General features: G+C 38.4%; 1 protein-coding gene across 1 annotated transcript; it reads left to right on the top strand.

The window, feature by feature from the left end:
• The first annotated feature begins 14,793 nt into the window (after positions 1 to 14,793).
• Positions 14,794 to 16,774, top strand: LOC109818698 (uncharacterized protein At4g28440). The gene is made up of 2 exons (XM_020384228.3): positions 14,794 to 15,198; positions 16,338 to 16,774. The coding sequence occupies exons 1-2, from the start codon at positions 14,946 to 14,948 to the stop codon at positions 16,526 to 16,528; spliced, it is 444 nt and encodes a 147-aa protein (XP_020239817.1). The 5' UTR covers positions 14,794 to 14,945; the 3' UTR covers positions 16,529 to 16,774.
• Positions 16,775 to 17,054: the final 280 nt, after the last annotated feature.

The raw sequence follows: 17,054 nt of genomic DNA, 5'->3' as shown, positions 1-17,054 counted from the left end.
TATGTTTTACATCAAATTTTAACGATCTAGCCGTTAAGTTTAAAATTCTTAATGCATTGATCAAGTTTACAAATTTTTAAAAAAATTTGAAAAATTATTTGATACCCATTTCATTAATTTAAATTGATGGATAATCATAAAATTATTTTATATATTGATTTGAATTAATGAAACGAAGTATCAAATAATTTTTAAATTTTTTAAAAATTTATAAATTTGATCTATGTATTAAGAACTTTAAATTTAACGATTTGATTGTTAAAATTTCTTACATACAAGAGGTGTTAGAAGATAAATTTATCAATGTAAATTTCACATCTATAAACTTCTCCACAAAATAGAGTAAAAAAATTGTTAAAAGAGAGGCTAGTTTTTTATTCGAATAATTGGGTCATGTTGTATGGATGGTGTGAGTTATTTTATTCAAATATTTTCACTTCATTCGAATAAAATATTAATGTGAGAAATTAGATTTTAACTTTTTATACGATATGTGATATCACGTTCATTTCTTCCAAATGGTTTTCATTCCTATATTCGAATAGCATAGGATGGGGTAGTTCATTTTATTTGAATAGCATAAGATGCCTACTTCATTTTATTTGAATGGTATTGTTTGGTGTTTTATTCAAATTAGTTTAATTTGTTCAAATATATTTAGTGTTTAATTTAAATTGGATTTGTTTTATTTGAATATTGTATTTACACGAATCAGGTCGTTTTCCTAACTCGAATAAGTCGTCTTCCTTGCTGAGCCTGGCCGAGATTGTACGAAGTTGATTGATGAGTTGAATTCCTTCTCTCCGGTCTCCTTGCTCGGGCATCTCGGATGTACCTGCAAAAAGGACTCCGACGATCAAGTTAGTCCTCATCCATTGTGTATTCTCATTCTTATCGTTTACCTGGGTTGTGCGATTTTCCGATGTAACCGCCATAGCAGTTGTCCGAGGTGAGTTAATTATGGTTAGGTCAATCATTATTGGCACGTGTTATATATTTGATGTTGTTTATATATTGAGATATCGGTTTCGTTGATCTCGGGGTTTAAGTCAACTTACACTGGCCGATATGTCATATTAGGATCTCGGTATGACCTCGGTGGACCTCAATGGTGGTACATAAGCCCCCCAAGCTCAGAGCTATGTAAAGAGCAAAAGAGCTGAAGATGAGGTCATAAAACGAGGTGTCACGGACGAGGTCATAAAGATGCAGAAGAGGTACGTGAGGAGCCACAATGTTTAAGTAATGACAGCTGGCGTCTAAAGGGTCGTGTCGTTTCAGTGCACGTGTTGGAAGGGTGATGGGTTGCAATAAATGGGTGTCAAATACGAAACGACAGGCGCGTGGGGATGTGTGAGGTTTAAAGGAAACGCTTGGGTTTTGGAGGGATGTAAGAATGCCATTATAAAGGGATTTGTGCATAGACGTATACATTCGTTTGCTTTTAGGGAAGTGCTAGAAGGGGAAACGTGAAAGCAACGTCTCCGTGGGTAAAGTGTTGTCATTGCCAGGTATTCCCTTAGCCCTGCTGCGTTGCGTTTAAGTTTTGGCTATGGCCTATACGCATTCCATAGGCTTAAGTTTCTGGGTGAGGGTGGGATGAAAGGTGGTAAGGGAAAAGGTAAAATGGTGGAGGTGGAGGGGACGGAAGTTCGAAAAAGAGGGGGGAACAATCAGAAAGATTCTCATCCTATAATTGTAACATCTGGGTACGAATGGGTGAGGGGTGATGTTGGTCAGTATGGCAGCAGGTTTGGGGATTTAATGGGCGTGAGTGTTTTGCAGCATCACCTAAAGTTCTGTGTGCCCCCTATGCTAGAGCAAATCTTAATAGAACCCTGTTCGTCTGAGGAGCGTGTGTACTTCGAAGGGTCAAGTGTGACTCCCAGTGTATATATGTATAAGTGCGTGTTTAAGGATTTAGGTGTTCTAATGCCATTCACACCATTTGAGTGTTTATTTTTGGAAAAGGTAAATATAGCACCAAGTCAACTGCACCCTAATAGTTGGGGTTTCTTGCATGCATTTCAAATATTGTGTTCAGTATTAGGGATCGAAGTAAGTTTGTCGAGATTTATGCACTTTTATCAAATAAAGTTAGGAGAGCCCCCGTTTGGTTGGGTTTCACTGAGTGGGAGTTCAAAGGGGGGAGGATTGTTCCAAATATTCACGCAATCATACAAAAACTTCAAACAGGAATTCGTCAAGATTCGGTCTACGTGTAGTGATCCGAATTTAGATTGTGTGTTTTTCTTGAATGGGAGGCTGAGATTCCCGTTCTACTGGCAATCTCAACCTATTAAATTTTCCGGTTCGGAAGGTTTGGAATTAACCCCCTCCGAGGTGGAAGATATAGAAAAATTGCAAAAGCTACCTCGGCCTTTAGAAAGCAAATCAATTTTAGTGCTTGCTGGATCAAAGAATCCTCAAGAGGATTTAGAAAGTAAGTTATAATTATAATGTCGATAACGGTTAAATATATCTTGGATTGGTTTTAACATAATGTTATGCTGGCTGATGTAGGTATCATGGGGAGGAGTAAGTGGCGCGAATTGAAGGGAAAATTCAATATAGAAGAGATTCCTGATACTGCTTCTCCGAAGCCGAAAGTGAAAAAACAGAAGGTAGGAAGTGAAGAGCTAAAAACCAAGGAGCATAAGATTGCTGACGATGTGATTAGGGAGAAGCCCGAGGTTGCTGCCCACATTGTGAGCTCGAGTGCTCTGAAGAAAGATGTTGAGAAAGACACGACCATTCCTGTGATTGATTTAGAGAAGGAAAAGGTGTGTTTCTCATTGTTATTAGATATTACATGAAAGAAAAGGTATGATTCTTGTTATTATCCTAATTTCAAATTGGTCTTTTGTAGCCTTCAAACGCACAAATTTCTGAGTCATCGGAACAGTTGGTGTCGAATTTGGAGGCCTCAATTGCTCAACTCGGTGTGAGTTCGCCTACTCCGCATGTGGGGCCAACCAAAAATCGGCCGAGGTCACTACATCAGAGATATGATACCGAGAATTCGTTATCGAGGTTGGATCATGTGAGCACGTTACCCGACGTGAAGTCCTTTTAGAATGTCGAGTTGACTGCAGAGTCATTTTATAAGGAAGATCCAGCCTATATCGCTGATAAGGCTCTAATTGAAAAGGTTGGTCCTGTCCAAGGTTTAGATTCCGTGCAAGTATTTTTGCAAAGATCTATCGCTGTGGTAGATCATTGGAAGAAAAAGTGGGATAAAAATGCTGCACTAATGTCCAAGTTGAGGACCAAGAACGCCCAGGTTGGGTCACTAAATGCTGAGGTTGGTAGTTTAAAGGAAAAGTTGGAGGAAAACTCAAAGGCATTTGAGATTTCTGTGAGATCGAATAGGACATATGCGGCTAAGGTGGAGGACCTGTTAAAGAAGGTGAGTATCTTAGAGCATCTATAATGGGAGTTGCTTATAAGCAACTCCCAACCACTTTAAATGGGTCCTACTGTGCCACGTCACTCATAAGCAACTCATACTATATTTTTACAATTTTTGCTCCAATGAAAATTGCTTATAAGCACTCCTACTTTTTTACAACTCATACTACACTTTTTGACACCTCACACTACACTTTATGATAAATTTTTAAAAAATAAAATATTTTATCTTCAAAAATCAAATATTATCATTTCTTATTATTTTGATATTTATTTTGCTATTTTTTTTAACTTATTATCTATTTAAATATATCATTTCCATATCTATTTTTTTTAATATTTTCAAAATTTTACCAATAATTAAAAATAATTTTACATCACATTATAAATTATTTATCAAAATATAATTTATATATTAAAAGTTATTTTATTATATAATAAAATATATAATAAAAATATTTATTTATTATAATTTAATTTATACGTGACCATCTCCAGTTTCCACAAAACCCTTTCCCCTTTCCCCTTTCCCCTTTCCCCTTTCCCTCATGTGGCCACCGTGCCTCAATTCACCTAACCGCTCCCGAGGAAGAGGCGGAGGTTCCTGGACGCGAGTGCGCGCCGCGGATGATTTTCGTCACCACCGTCGTGCGCACGGCCGGCTTCAACAACCGTGCAGCACGTGCTTCGTCAGGAAGGAGGGGACGTTGAAGCTGAACGGTCCGCCAGCGAAGTTTTCCGAGTCGGCGAGGCGGCGGTGACTCTCTTCTAGTTTGGCGCGGACGTTGTTGCAACAGAGTTTGGTGCTTGGAAGAGTTTGGCGCGGTTGGGACGAAGAGCTAAGCACCGTTGCTTGCTGAAGCTCCGTTGCTAAAAAATTAGCAACTTTCCTTACCACCTAGGATCACTCCAATGGAAAGTGCTTCTAAGCACCGGTGCTTATTTTTAAGGAACAGCATAAGCACCTCTCGTTGGAGGTGCTCTTAGAAAAAGAAAAAGAAGTCCAAGCAGAGGCTGTGAAGACGTTGGAAAGGAAAGCAAAGGAGCATGATGGGAATATGCAGAGCTTAAAAGGCGAGATGGTGGAGCTTTACAAGAAGAATAAAGCCTGTCAAGACGTTATTGTTGCTAATGTGAGGAAGATTCGGGAAATGGAGAGTGAGAACAAGAGGCTAAAGAAAGAGATGGAGGCTACGGAGTATGAAGTAGTCGTAGAACACAAGAAGGGATTTTCTAAAGCCTTGCGACAGGTGAAGTGCATTGCCCCAAATGTTGACTTAAAAGAGGTTCATATCGCCAAGGATGTTTTCAAAGGAGAACTTGTTAATGAAGACGACATCCCTGATGATATAAGCGGCGAAGAGAATACTGAATAGTTTTGCTAATTTAATGGATATTAGGGTATTTTGCATGTAGGATTGATGCTTACTTTACTATTGCTTTCCAACGTATTCATAGGCACTTTATGTAATTGCTGACAATCCTGTGAAGTTTTGAATATTATTTACATTGCTATGCCCAGATTTGACTCAAACTTGGTCATGTCGTGAATTAAGACTAAGGCAAATAACTTGTGTTAAAAGTGATGAAATTTTCTCTTACGTGAACTATTTATCTAATATATGGATAAAATAGGATCAACATAAATTTGGTGGCTAAATCATAAATAATTCAGAAAGTTCGACTCAAACTTGGCCATATTATGAACTGAACGGAATTATTGCTCAAACTTGGCTAAATTATTGCTCAAAACTTGGCTAATGGCTCAAATTTGGCCAATTTTGAAATCTTGATTAATGTCATCTAGAAATTAATGGCCAAGGTTAATAATACTTGATTAATATTGACTCAAACTTGACCAAGTTTCAAATTGAAATTAACCTCGACTCATACTTGGATGAGTTGAATAACATTGGCTCAAATTTGGCCAAGTTTTTGAATTAAAGATAACATCGACCCAGATTTGGGTGAATTTATTCATTATCGGCTCAGACTTGGCCGAGTTTCGAGTCAAAGATGATATCGACTCAGATGTTCATTATTGGCTCAAACTTGGCCGAGTTGAATGACGTTGGCTCAGACTTGGCCATGTTTCGAATTAGAGATAACGTCGACCCAGATTTGGACGAATTCGTTAACATCGGCTCAGATTTGGCCAATTTTTAAGTGTAATGAATTAAAAGTTAGCAACAAGTTAAAGCGCGAATTGAAAAAAATTGGAAGGCAATAAAAGAGAGGAAATAAAATTGGAAGAAGAGAGAACTTGTAATATTGAGTTATATGTGCATTACATCTCTCTTGTTGACCTCAGGTATGCCTCGTTAAAACCTCTTCAGCTAAAACCCTTCTTTTTTACTGGGAAAAAAGACTGAAGTAGGAAAAAGAGTACATTACCTGGGTTTACACATTTCAACTGAAATAAAATTTCAAATGGGTGGCGTTCCAAGTTCTAGGAAGAACTTTGCCACTGAGCTCGGCTAGTCTATACGCTCCATTTTGTAGGCATTCTAGGATGCGAAAAGGACCTTCCCAATTGGCTGCGAACTTTCCTGTTGAGGTATCTTTCCTAGCGTCGCCTGTGGCCCTCAAGACGAGATCGCCCTCATGAAAGGATCTCGGTTTGAGCTTCGAGTTGTACCTCCGTGATGCTCAAAGTTTGCATGCTTCTTCTTGAACTCGGGCATGTTCCCTTGTTTCATCAAGTAAATCTCTGTCCAAGCTCAGCTGTTCTCCATTTTGGGACTCGGTAAATGTTAATCTTCTATGACTCGGCTCGCCAACTTCAACGGGTATCATTGCATTGGAGCCATAGGTCAACCTATAGGGAGATTCTTGAGTGGTGGTTTGTGGCGTGCAATGATATGCCCATAGAACACTAGGTAACTCTTCAACCCACTCTCCTTTGGAAGATCCTAGCCTCTTCTTGAGTTCACGGAGAATCACTTTATTTGCTGCCTCAGCTTGGCCATTTGTTTGTGGATGTTCTACTGAGGTGACTTTATGCTTGATTCCGAGTTGCTTCAAGAATTGCTCAAAATTTTTATCTACAAATTGCTTGCCATTGTTTGTGGTGATTGCTTGAGGTAGGCCATACCTGCAAATGATTTTCTTCCACGTGAACCGCTGCACATTGGTTGCTGTAATCCAAGCTAAAGGTTCAGCTTCAATCCACTTTGTGAAATAATCAATCCATACAACCAAAAATTTCAATTGGCCTTTGGCAATTGGGAAAGGACCGAGTATGTCCATACCCCACCACGCAAAGGGCCACGCTGATTGCATTGAGTGTAGTGTTGTTGCGGGTAATTGATGCAGGTTGCCAAATTTCTGACAAGCTTGACATTTTTGTACATATGCTTTACAATCCGATCTCATAGTTGGCCAATAGTAGCCAGCTCGGACCACCCTTGCAGCCATGGACCGAGCTCCAGAATGCATGCCACAAATGCCTCTATGGATCTCGTCCATTACGTACTCATCTTGATCCGAGGTAAGGCACTTTAAAAGGGGGACTGAGAATCCCCTTTTGAACAACTCACCAGCTTCGAGTGTGAAATGGCAAGATTTGGCTTTCACCTTTGAAGCCTCAACTTTGTCACTCGGTAAAGTACCGTCTGTGAGATATTGCCAAATGCTTAACATCCAACTGGACTGACCAGGATTGTTAGCCAAAACTGCTACAGAATCATAGCTTGGTGCACTAATTGTCTCCTGGATAATTATTTTGTGTTGTCCTGGACGTTTGGTGCTGGCTAACTTGGATAAGAGGTCAGCTCTAACATTGTGTGCTCTTGGGACATGTTCGATCTGAAAATGGTCAAAAGAAGAGGTCAAATGAGACACCATAAGGTTGTACCTTCGCAGCTGAGGTTCTTTTGTTTGGTAGCTTCCTCCGACTTGCTCGGTAATTAATTTGGAATCGCTACAACATCTGAGCTTCTTAACACCAACATCTTTTGCGAGCCTTAAACCTGCAAGTAGAGCTTCATATTCTGCCTGGTTGTTAGTAGCTCGGAAATCAAACTTAATTGCAAGTTCAAGCATCATATCATCAGGGCCTTCAAGGATAATTCCAGCACCACTACCTTTGGTATTAGACGAGCCATCGACGTGTAAAATCCAACATTGATCCTCCAATGGGACGCTAGGGGTGAGTTCGGCTATGAAATCGGCAAGACATTGTGCTTTCAACGCTCCTCGGCTTTCATACTTGATTCCGTATTCAGATAGTTTGATTGACCAAGCTGTCATCCGACCTGCAAGATCAGGCTTCCGAAGTATCTATTTGATGGGATAATCGGTCTTGACCACGATTTGATAACTTTGGAAGTACGGCTGGAGCCGGCGAGCCGAGGTTATCAAGGCTAAGATCAGTTTCTCAATAGTTTGATACCTCTGCTCGGTTGCCTGCAAAACACGACTGATAAAGTAAATGGGAATTTGTTTCTTACCATCGGCTTGCATAAGTGCTGCACTGATTGCATTATCGGCAACGGCAAGGTACAACAAGAGATCAGCACGATCCTGAGGTTTGGTTAGTATAGGAGGTGAACTCAGAAAACTTTTGAAATCCGAAAAAGCTTGTTCACATCGGGCATCCCAGCAAAAATCCTTGGGTTTCTTGAGCAAGCTAAAAATAGGCTTGGCCTTTTCTACCATCTTGGGGATGAACCGAGATAAACTGGCAAGCCTGCCCGCCAACGTCTGTACTTCTTTATGATTTTGGGGGCTCCTCATGTTGATCAACGCCTGACACTTGTCTGGATTTGCTTCTATCCCTCGGCAAGTAATCATAAATCCTAAAAATTTCCCACCTTGAACTCCAAAATCACATTTTTCAGGATTTAATCTCATGTTATGCTTTTTGACTTGTTGGAGGATCTCCTTGAGGTCTTGGGCGTGATCTGCGGCTGACTTCGTTAACGTAAACCTCAAGATTGCGGCCGATCTGGTCAGCAAAGACCTTGTCCATTAGTCTCTGATATGTTGCTCCAGCATTCTTAAGTCCAAATGGCATGACATGATAGCAGTAGTTGGCTTGTTCTGTGATAAAAACAGTGTACTCTTCATCTGGCGGATACATAAGGATCTGGTTATAGCCTGAGTAGGCATCTAGGAAGCTCAGCATAGCATAACCCGAGGCTCCATCCACCAATCTGTCAATACTGGGTAAAGGGTATGCATCTCTTGGACAGCCTTTATTCAGATCTGTATAGTCAACACACATACGCCACTTGCCGTTAGATTTCTTGACCATTACGACATTAGCTAGCCAAGTGGTGTATGTAATCTCTCTGATGAATCATGCATTTAACAATTTTTGAGTCTCAATTTTAACAACTTCTCTTCTCTCGCCACCAATCTTTCTTTGCTTCTGAGATATTGGCTTTGCTTCTCTGTAAATGGCTAATTTGTGGCAAATAAAATTGGGGTCTATCCCTGGCATATCTACACTGCTCCAGGCAAAAAGGTCAGCATTTTTAATTAAAATTGACATGATTTTACCTCGGAGCTCGGGCTTTGTGTGCTTTCCAATTTTGGTGCATTGTCCCGGCCTTTTACCAATTTGGAACTCTAGCAAATCATTAATAGGAATAGGTCGGTGGTCGTACATGTCAACTCGGGGATCCAGCTCGACCATCTCGTTCTTGTCAACATGGGCCACTGTGGTTGAACTTGTCGTTCCGAGCTGAGGTTTGGTGGGAGTGATCTTGAGACTTTCGGCGTAACATTTTCTTGCTAACTGTTGATTGGCTTTGATAGCTATGATTTGTCCATTGGTCCCGGGAATTTCATGGTCAAATGAGGTGTAGATACTACAACTCCCAATTGGTTCAGTGTCGGTCTTCCGATAAGAATGTTGTAAGAAGTGATGGCATCAACTAAGAGATATTTCACCAACACCCTTCTCGAATTCGAAGCTGTACCAAAAGAGGTTAGTAATTCAATAAACCCGAGAGTATGGACTCGCTCACCTGCGAAGCCTACAAGAGGCTCAGAGTGCGGTTGGATCATGCTGTGAGGAATATCAAGCTTTAAGAAGGTTGGCCAATATAGCACATCGGCAGAGCTGCCTTGATCATTTAATGTCTTCTGAACTTCCCAGTTGGCTACTTCGACCGAGATGACCATTGGATCATCTTGGTTTAGGCTTATGCCCTCGTAATCGTTATCAGTGAAGACAACAGGAGGAGTGTGTATGTCTGGCTTAAATTCCGAATTAAAGCAGTTGTCAACATTGTGGACATTGCGGAGATGCCGCTTCCGAGCAGAATTAGAACTTCCTCCTCCAGCAAACCCGCCAGCAATAGTGTTGATAACGCCGCGTATGTTGTTCCCCTCAGAGGATTTATCAGCGTGTTATTGGTCGGCGCTATTTGCACTTGGTTTGCTTTCCTTATACCGAGATCCTAATATGACATATCATCCAGTGTAAGTTGGATAGTGCCCTTGATATCAGCCTGGATGTCGGCCGCGTCCTCTACCACGTCCTCGAAAGCCTCCACGAGAAGTCTGTCCGCGTTGGATATATTGCCCGAGGTGACCAGCCTGGATAAGTTCTTCTATGCGGTCTTTGAGACTCCAACACTCCTCTGTTGTATGCTCGTAATTTCGGTGATAACGGCAATGCTTGCTCTTGTCGGCATTGGCCGAGTTGTGTGCGGGTGGAGGTAGAGAGATCAAATCTGCATGGTTAGCTTCCTCTAAAATATTAATACGAGGAGCATTAAGAGGGGTATAAAATTCATACCTGGGACCTCGTGACTGACGAGGTCTTTTTGATCTCTGGTCGAAATGAGTTTTGGACTTCTCCCTGGTACTAGACTCCCCTTTGGCAGCGAGGTCATCTCGGATATGGTTACGAAACTCAGCATGCTCTTCCATCTGAATATATCCGGCAGCGTGTGCTCGAAGTTCATCCATGGTGGCTGGTTGGTGTTGGCAAAGACTGTTAACGAAGGGTCCAGGTTTAAGTTCCATCAGCATGGAATGGAGGGCGACTTCAGGATTAAGGTTTCGTATTTTGATGGAAACGTTAGCAAATCGCTCCATAAAATGCCTGAGGGATTCATCATCCTGTTGTCGCAAATTGGACAGCGCTGCCGAGGTGATATGATGAGGTCTGCTGGTAGCGTATTGGGTAGAGAAAAGGCGGACCAAGGTATCGAAATTGTCTACTGATCTGGGTGGTAGTTGTGTGTACCAACTGAGAGCGGCTCCTTTGAGTGAAGTTGGGAACACGCGACACATAATGGCATCGTCATTTGTGTACAGGTTAATCTGGGTAACATACGCATCAATGTGTTCATCGGGATCAGTAGTTCCATCATATCTGTCGATGTTTAATGGCTTCCAAGTATTTGGAAGGGGAACTTCCATTATTCCATCAACGAAAGGATGTCGCCGAGTGGAAAGAGGATCATGATCAGGGCGGCTGATGTGGGTTTGCACGGATTGGTGAGTTCGGCTGGGTTGAGGAGGGTACGTAGGATCATGAGAAGACTGATATTCTTCCGTGGTTGGTGGAGCATGACTAGCATGGTGAGTGTATGGTGGTGGTGGATTTTGTTGCCATTGAGCTCGGAACGCGGCTTGTTCAGCGCGTAACTGTTGTAAGTCGGCTTCGTGCTGTTTCCGAAGGTTTTCCATCGCTGCCGCATGTTGTTGCTGCATTAATTCGATTTGTTCGAGTAACCGTCGTAAGGCAGGGTTATCTTCCATAGTGGGTGTATTTGGGCGAGGTATGCTTGTTGCTCTTTTGGTCTGGCTTCGGGTTGAAACCATAAGGGTGAAGGAGGAAAAGTTTTATCAGGCCCTCCTTCTAGCTCCAAATGTACTTACACGAATCAGGTCGTCTTCCTAACTCGAATAAGTCGTCTCCCTTGCTGAGCCTGGCCGAGATTGTACGAAGTTGATTGATGAGTTGAATTCCTTCTCTCCGGTCTCCTTGCTCGGGCATCTCGGATGTACCTACAAAAAGGACTCCAACGATCAAGTTAGTCCTCATCCATTGTGTATTCTCATTCTTATCGTTTACCTGGGTTGTGCGGTTTTCCAATGTAACCGCCATAGCAGTTTTTCGAGGTGAGTTAATTATGGTTAGGTTGATCATTATTGGCACGTGTTATATATTTGATGTTGTTTATATATTGAGATATCGGTTTCGTTGATCTCGGGGTTTAAGTCAACTTACACTGGCCCATATGTCATATTAGGATCTCGGTATGACCTCGGTGGACCTCGGTGGTGGTACAAATATGATTGGTGTTTTATTTTAATGAAATTTTATTTATTTGAATAAAAATTAATGAAAAAATTAGTACATAACATCAAAGGATAAAATTATAATTTTTTATTAATTATGATTTCTATCTTTTCTTTTCCTTCAAATCAATTAACTTTTCAATATTATTTTTCTTCTATTTTTTATTTACTTCTTTCTAATCAAACAACCTTATTTTTTACTTATATCTACTTATTTATTTTTTCTTTTATATTTTTCTTCACCTTATTTTTTACATATTTTTCTCTATTCACAACCAGAGATAGTGTATATACACTTCATTTGTGATGAAAATTGCTGTCACTCTAAAAATAATTGAATGTTTACTATTTCTTCAAAGTATTTATAGAAAATATTTTACTTTTTAGGAAAAAAATCATTTAGACGCATATTGACTTATGAGTTGATATTTATGTTACATGTAAACATAAAAAATTAAATCCTACTATATCCTCCAACTCGAAATGCTGAACCATTTATTAACCGAATGAGATATTTATCATTGAATTTATTGTATAACTGTTGTTATATTTTTGACTTATCCTTTCAGCTTATTATTTCATAGGATTAAGCAATTTTTCGTAAAAATAGATATGTCATATGTGAAAGAGCAAAAGCTTCCAAATTCGAGCTGAATTTTCATCCACTCTAAGTGTGAAAGGTTTTACATTATTAACTAATATTTAATTTTTTATTATGATAGATATGATTTTTAAGTTAATCATTTATTACTTAAAGAAATAAGCATTAGAAAGTATTTCTCTCCAAATTAATTTGTCTAAGTTGGGGTAATTTTGTAAATAAAAAAATTAAATTAAATTATATTAACCTTTTTTTTTACTGAAAAACTATATTAACCTTAAAATCACGTTTTTAATGATAATATGAGATAATTAATCTTAAATCACCTTTTGAATAATAACAAGAGATATATGTCATTTCATTTAAACATTTTTAGACTATACCACTAAGGTTAGCCTAATGATTGAGGGAAAGGAGTTAGGGTAGAAGCCAGAGGATTTAAAAAACATTTTTAGTCTAATAGTTGGGACTTGGTAGACGAGATTGAGAGTAGTTAAAAGTACGAGGATTTAAGTTTATATTCATTACGACTATCTTTATAATATTTCCTAATTTTACTAAAAAATCAAAAATTAAACATTTTGCTAAATCTAAATCACTGCTCTTTAAGACTCTTAAATGTATTACAAAAGTTTGCAACTCTTTGTTTCTAATCTAATCAAATGTCCTATGAAATTGTGTGAGTTATAACACTTTTTAACCTCAAAATCACTCATTGATTTTGCATAAAAGTATTTGCTTCATGTATGCGAAATAGAGTAAAACCTTAATTCCTTAAAACCATTTCGCAAGTAAAAAATACCACATCACAATAATGAGTCTATAAATACTTTATTAATTCATAAAAGGTTTTGGCACTCAAAGGGTCATTAACAACTCAAGAATTGTAACTTAAACTCATATAAAATGTAAAACCATGAAGACAATTGATAAAAAAATTTCTTGATGTCACAATCTATCAAAAGCATACAAAATTCAACCAAAAGAAAATATCAACAAATCTCCAGGTTTAAGGTTTTTTTCTAACATCATACTTATCATAATTCTATAGGACATAACCTATACAATAAAACTCATAGAAAAAGACACAAAAAGGTGAAAATTGAGATATATCTCACATCATGCTTTTGATATAATAGGGGAAGCAATTAGAATACACACATGAAAGCAAGCAATTATTCATTCATGGTATTACTTAATTTAAACACATGCAAAGTATGCAATGAAAAATTCCCAGCTTCTATCTTATATGCTTGTGGTATCGAGTCAAAACGTATAGAAGTGGTTTAGGAGTACATGCAATTGACAACTCGCCCACACATGGATACACTAACACTAACAATTTCAACTAGTTTGATATCCCTTTAGTGACTAGTTAGGATTATCCAACTATAGTAGTATGCTTCGACTCACGTGGAATCAAAATAGATGAATGAGTTTTTCTTAACAATGTCATCATCCCAAGGTCAAGATTAACAACCCTTAGTGGCCTCTACCATTCAATTTCATAAAGACATGCAAAAAACAATGATTATCAAGTCATAATACTTGATCACAATGTACATGGTCTCCAAAGCTTCACATGCTATATCTCATCTCTATAGGTTTGAGTCTTTATTGAAATTGTTTTTCAATTAATACACATCATTTTACATACAAGGGTCACAAATATCATATCATATGGAGGTATAATTCACAATACAACACTCAATGTAGCTAGCATGACCCACAACCTAAAGCACTTGAACATAAGAATCATATCACTAAACAAAATTCCTTCATTTAAGATTATGGTGGCTCCTGATAGAGTCACTCAATTAATGCATATTGAGTAAAGAATTTTCTCATTTAGCAATATTTGCTTTTATGTTCAATTTGACCACATTAACTACAAATCAAAGGTGGTTGTGGAATAGGTTGAGTTTGGACTTTTATTAAGGACTTCATTTGTTAAGTAAGAGTATCCAATTTATCCTCTAGAAATGAATTCACTTCTTTTACTTTATGGACTCCAACAAACTTCTTCAAGATATATGTATGTCATTAAAATAGTGATGATAGTTGTTAGAGGCTAAATCTTCTAAAACAGAGTAAGCCTCTAAAGAAGACTTTTTCTTAATAATAATCTTGCATATTATAAATTTATTTAAATATAAATTAAGAAATATCTTTGAAAATTTCTTTATTAAAAAATACTCTTTATTTTTAATAAAGAAACTAAAAAAAACACTTATAACACGAAGCTCTATATCAATATTCATCCCATTAGAATAAGACTAACCATTATAAAATATATTAATTAATTTCCCCAAATAATATCCATGGTGGAGACATTTTCTTAACTCGTTAAATCTCATACAAGTTTGAAAAATTAATATTATTGTTTTGTAAAATAGTGGTGGGCTGGGCCGAGAAGGAAGTAGTAAGTTAAGGTTAAGGAATGTATCTTTCCATTTGCACCCTTGATGGCATGTCACGTGACATTTGGTCGATTAACGTGTCGCATCCTTTCCAACAGAAAAGTGACGCTGAAATGCCACTTGAAGCCTTTATTGCTCCTTCCTTCTTTCCCATCTCTTCAAATTCCACACACACAGAGGCCAGAGAATATAAAAGGAAAGCCAATTCCAAAGCATCATCAGAAAGGAACCGTTGATCGGAACAAAACATGGCTTCAGCGACCAACCATGACGCTAGTGGCGGCGACAAACCGGCCAAGCGAAAACCGGTTTTCACGAAAGTGGATCAACTGAAACCGGGAACCAACGGTCACACCCTGGTGGCCAAGGTTTTGTCATCCAACACTGTTTTGCAAAAGGGACGACCCTCTTCTTCCCACAACCTCCGCCCCACCCTCATCGCCGAGTGCCTCATCGGCGACGACACCGGCACCATCGTCTTCACCGCTCGCAACGAACAAGGTTGCTCCCACTACTCACTACCATCAACTCCATCACAACCCTTTTCATTATTTTGTATTTGCTTTCATAAAAATAAAAACTTTCCACTTGGGTGCCTTTTTATTTGTTTCAAAACTTTCTCTCTCTCTCTCTCTCTCTGTGTGTTTTATTTGTTTTGGTCTGTTTTCAATGGATCTGCATATTTTTGGTGATGTGGGGTTTTGGTTCCGATAATGTGTACTTGGGAATGGGGATCAGAATGGCGTTTTGAAGTGGCTGACTCTGTTGGATTGTAATGCGTTTATCACAAATGTTGGGGTTTCTTGAAACATGAATTGTTATCGATTGGACTCATCTGAATGTATTGCTTTTGGGTTTTAGATGTCGTTGCTTGTTCTGCTTTGATTTTTTTGTTGCATGATATTTGTCAGTGTTAAATGCTACGAGGTTGAATAGATATAATGGGTTAATTAGATGTGTGGGGTTTGTTGTTGGTTACATTTGTTGGGTTAGGGTATGCCCCTAAATGTTGTTCAGTTGCTTTGAATGTCTTATGGATTTGGGCTACCTGGAATTTTGGAATCCAGATCAGTTAATTTTTACTTGCCATCGTTTGGTGTTTGTTACTGTATTACTTTTGATGGAGCTTTCATTCAGTTATTTCAGTAATGTATTCTGTCATTGCATATCATCAGCTTTTAATTCACAGCTTAAATTTGTTTCTTTAAGAATTTTACATGCTTATAATCTAGATATTGACTGTTTAAGTTATTTATTCTGTATATGGTAGGAGTATAAAGTAACTACTATTGACTGCTTTTAGGCTTTGTTAGAGAACCGTGAGGAATGAAAATTTGGAATAAAATGATGAAAATGTGATGCATAATATAGAGAAGACGTTTGTGTGATATACTTGTTTTGCAGGATTATCTTGGGTTTATGTTGTTTGGAGAGTCCATACCTCATCCATACAATTTTCTTTTTACATTACAAAATTCAATGTGCAAGTTATGCATGAATTTTCAGGTGATTTTAATAAAAGTTGCCTCTGATTGGTAACATTGGTATATGATATACTACAGGGAGTGGTAGATAAGACACAAGTTTATGTTCTATCGTGTAAGATGTAACCTTTTTTTTTCCTTCCTATGCATGTACAGTTGACTTAATGAAGCCTGATAACACTGTGATTCTTCGTAATGCCAAGATTGATATGTTCAAGGGATCAATGAGGCTTGCTGTTGACAAATGGGGCCGCATTGAGGTCACTGAACCTGCAGAATTTGTAGTTAAAGAGGACAACAACCTATCTCTTGTCGAATATGAATTGGTGAACGTGGTTGAGGAATAATTTAACACAAGAGTGCAAGTATGGCTCTATGATTTGCTTGCAGTAAATGGTAAACTTAACTGTTAGTGAATGGGTTGGTATACATTCTTCTGTTAGCTGGTATTTTGCTATAACATGTTTGACATCTCGTAGGGTAAAGTTGATGTCACTTGATCAATGTTGTGTCGGCAATCAAGATTTGCTATTATCTGTCAGCAAATGTATCCAAACAACTTATGGAAAGTATAATATCGTGTTTATATAGTATCCGTATGTTCTATATGTTTTTCTCTGCTTTTTCTCGTTAATCAACTTTCAATATGTATATGGACAAAGCTCGGATCAAGCACCTCTTATCTTTGGTAGCAAGTTTTCCAATCCGAGAAAGGCATGTGGATGTTCAATTAAAGATAAATGTGAATGTTGTAACGTGTTAAGTTGCGAGTTAGATTCCCATAATCACAGCATCAAGTTTATCTCATCTTTCGACTTGGAAAATTTGATAATATAGGCTTTTGAATCAAATTGAGGCGATTAAGAATTAAAC

This window comes from Cajanus cajan, chromosome 3, assembly GCF_000230855.2.
Source record: "Cajanus cajan strain Asha chromosome 3, NIPB_CcT2T_4, whole genome shotgun sequence".
Lineage (NCBI taxonomy): Eukaryota > Viridiplantae > Streptophyta > Magnoliopsida > Fabales > Fabaceae > Cajanus > Cajanus cajan.
Note: the sequence above shows the minus strand (reverse complement) of the source record. Positions and strands in the feature narration are given on the sequence as shown.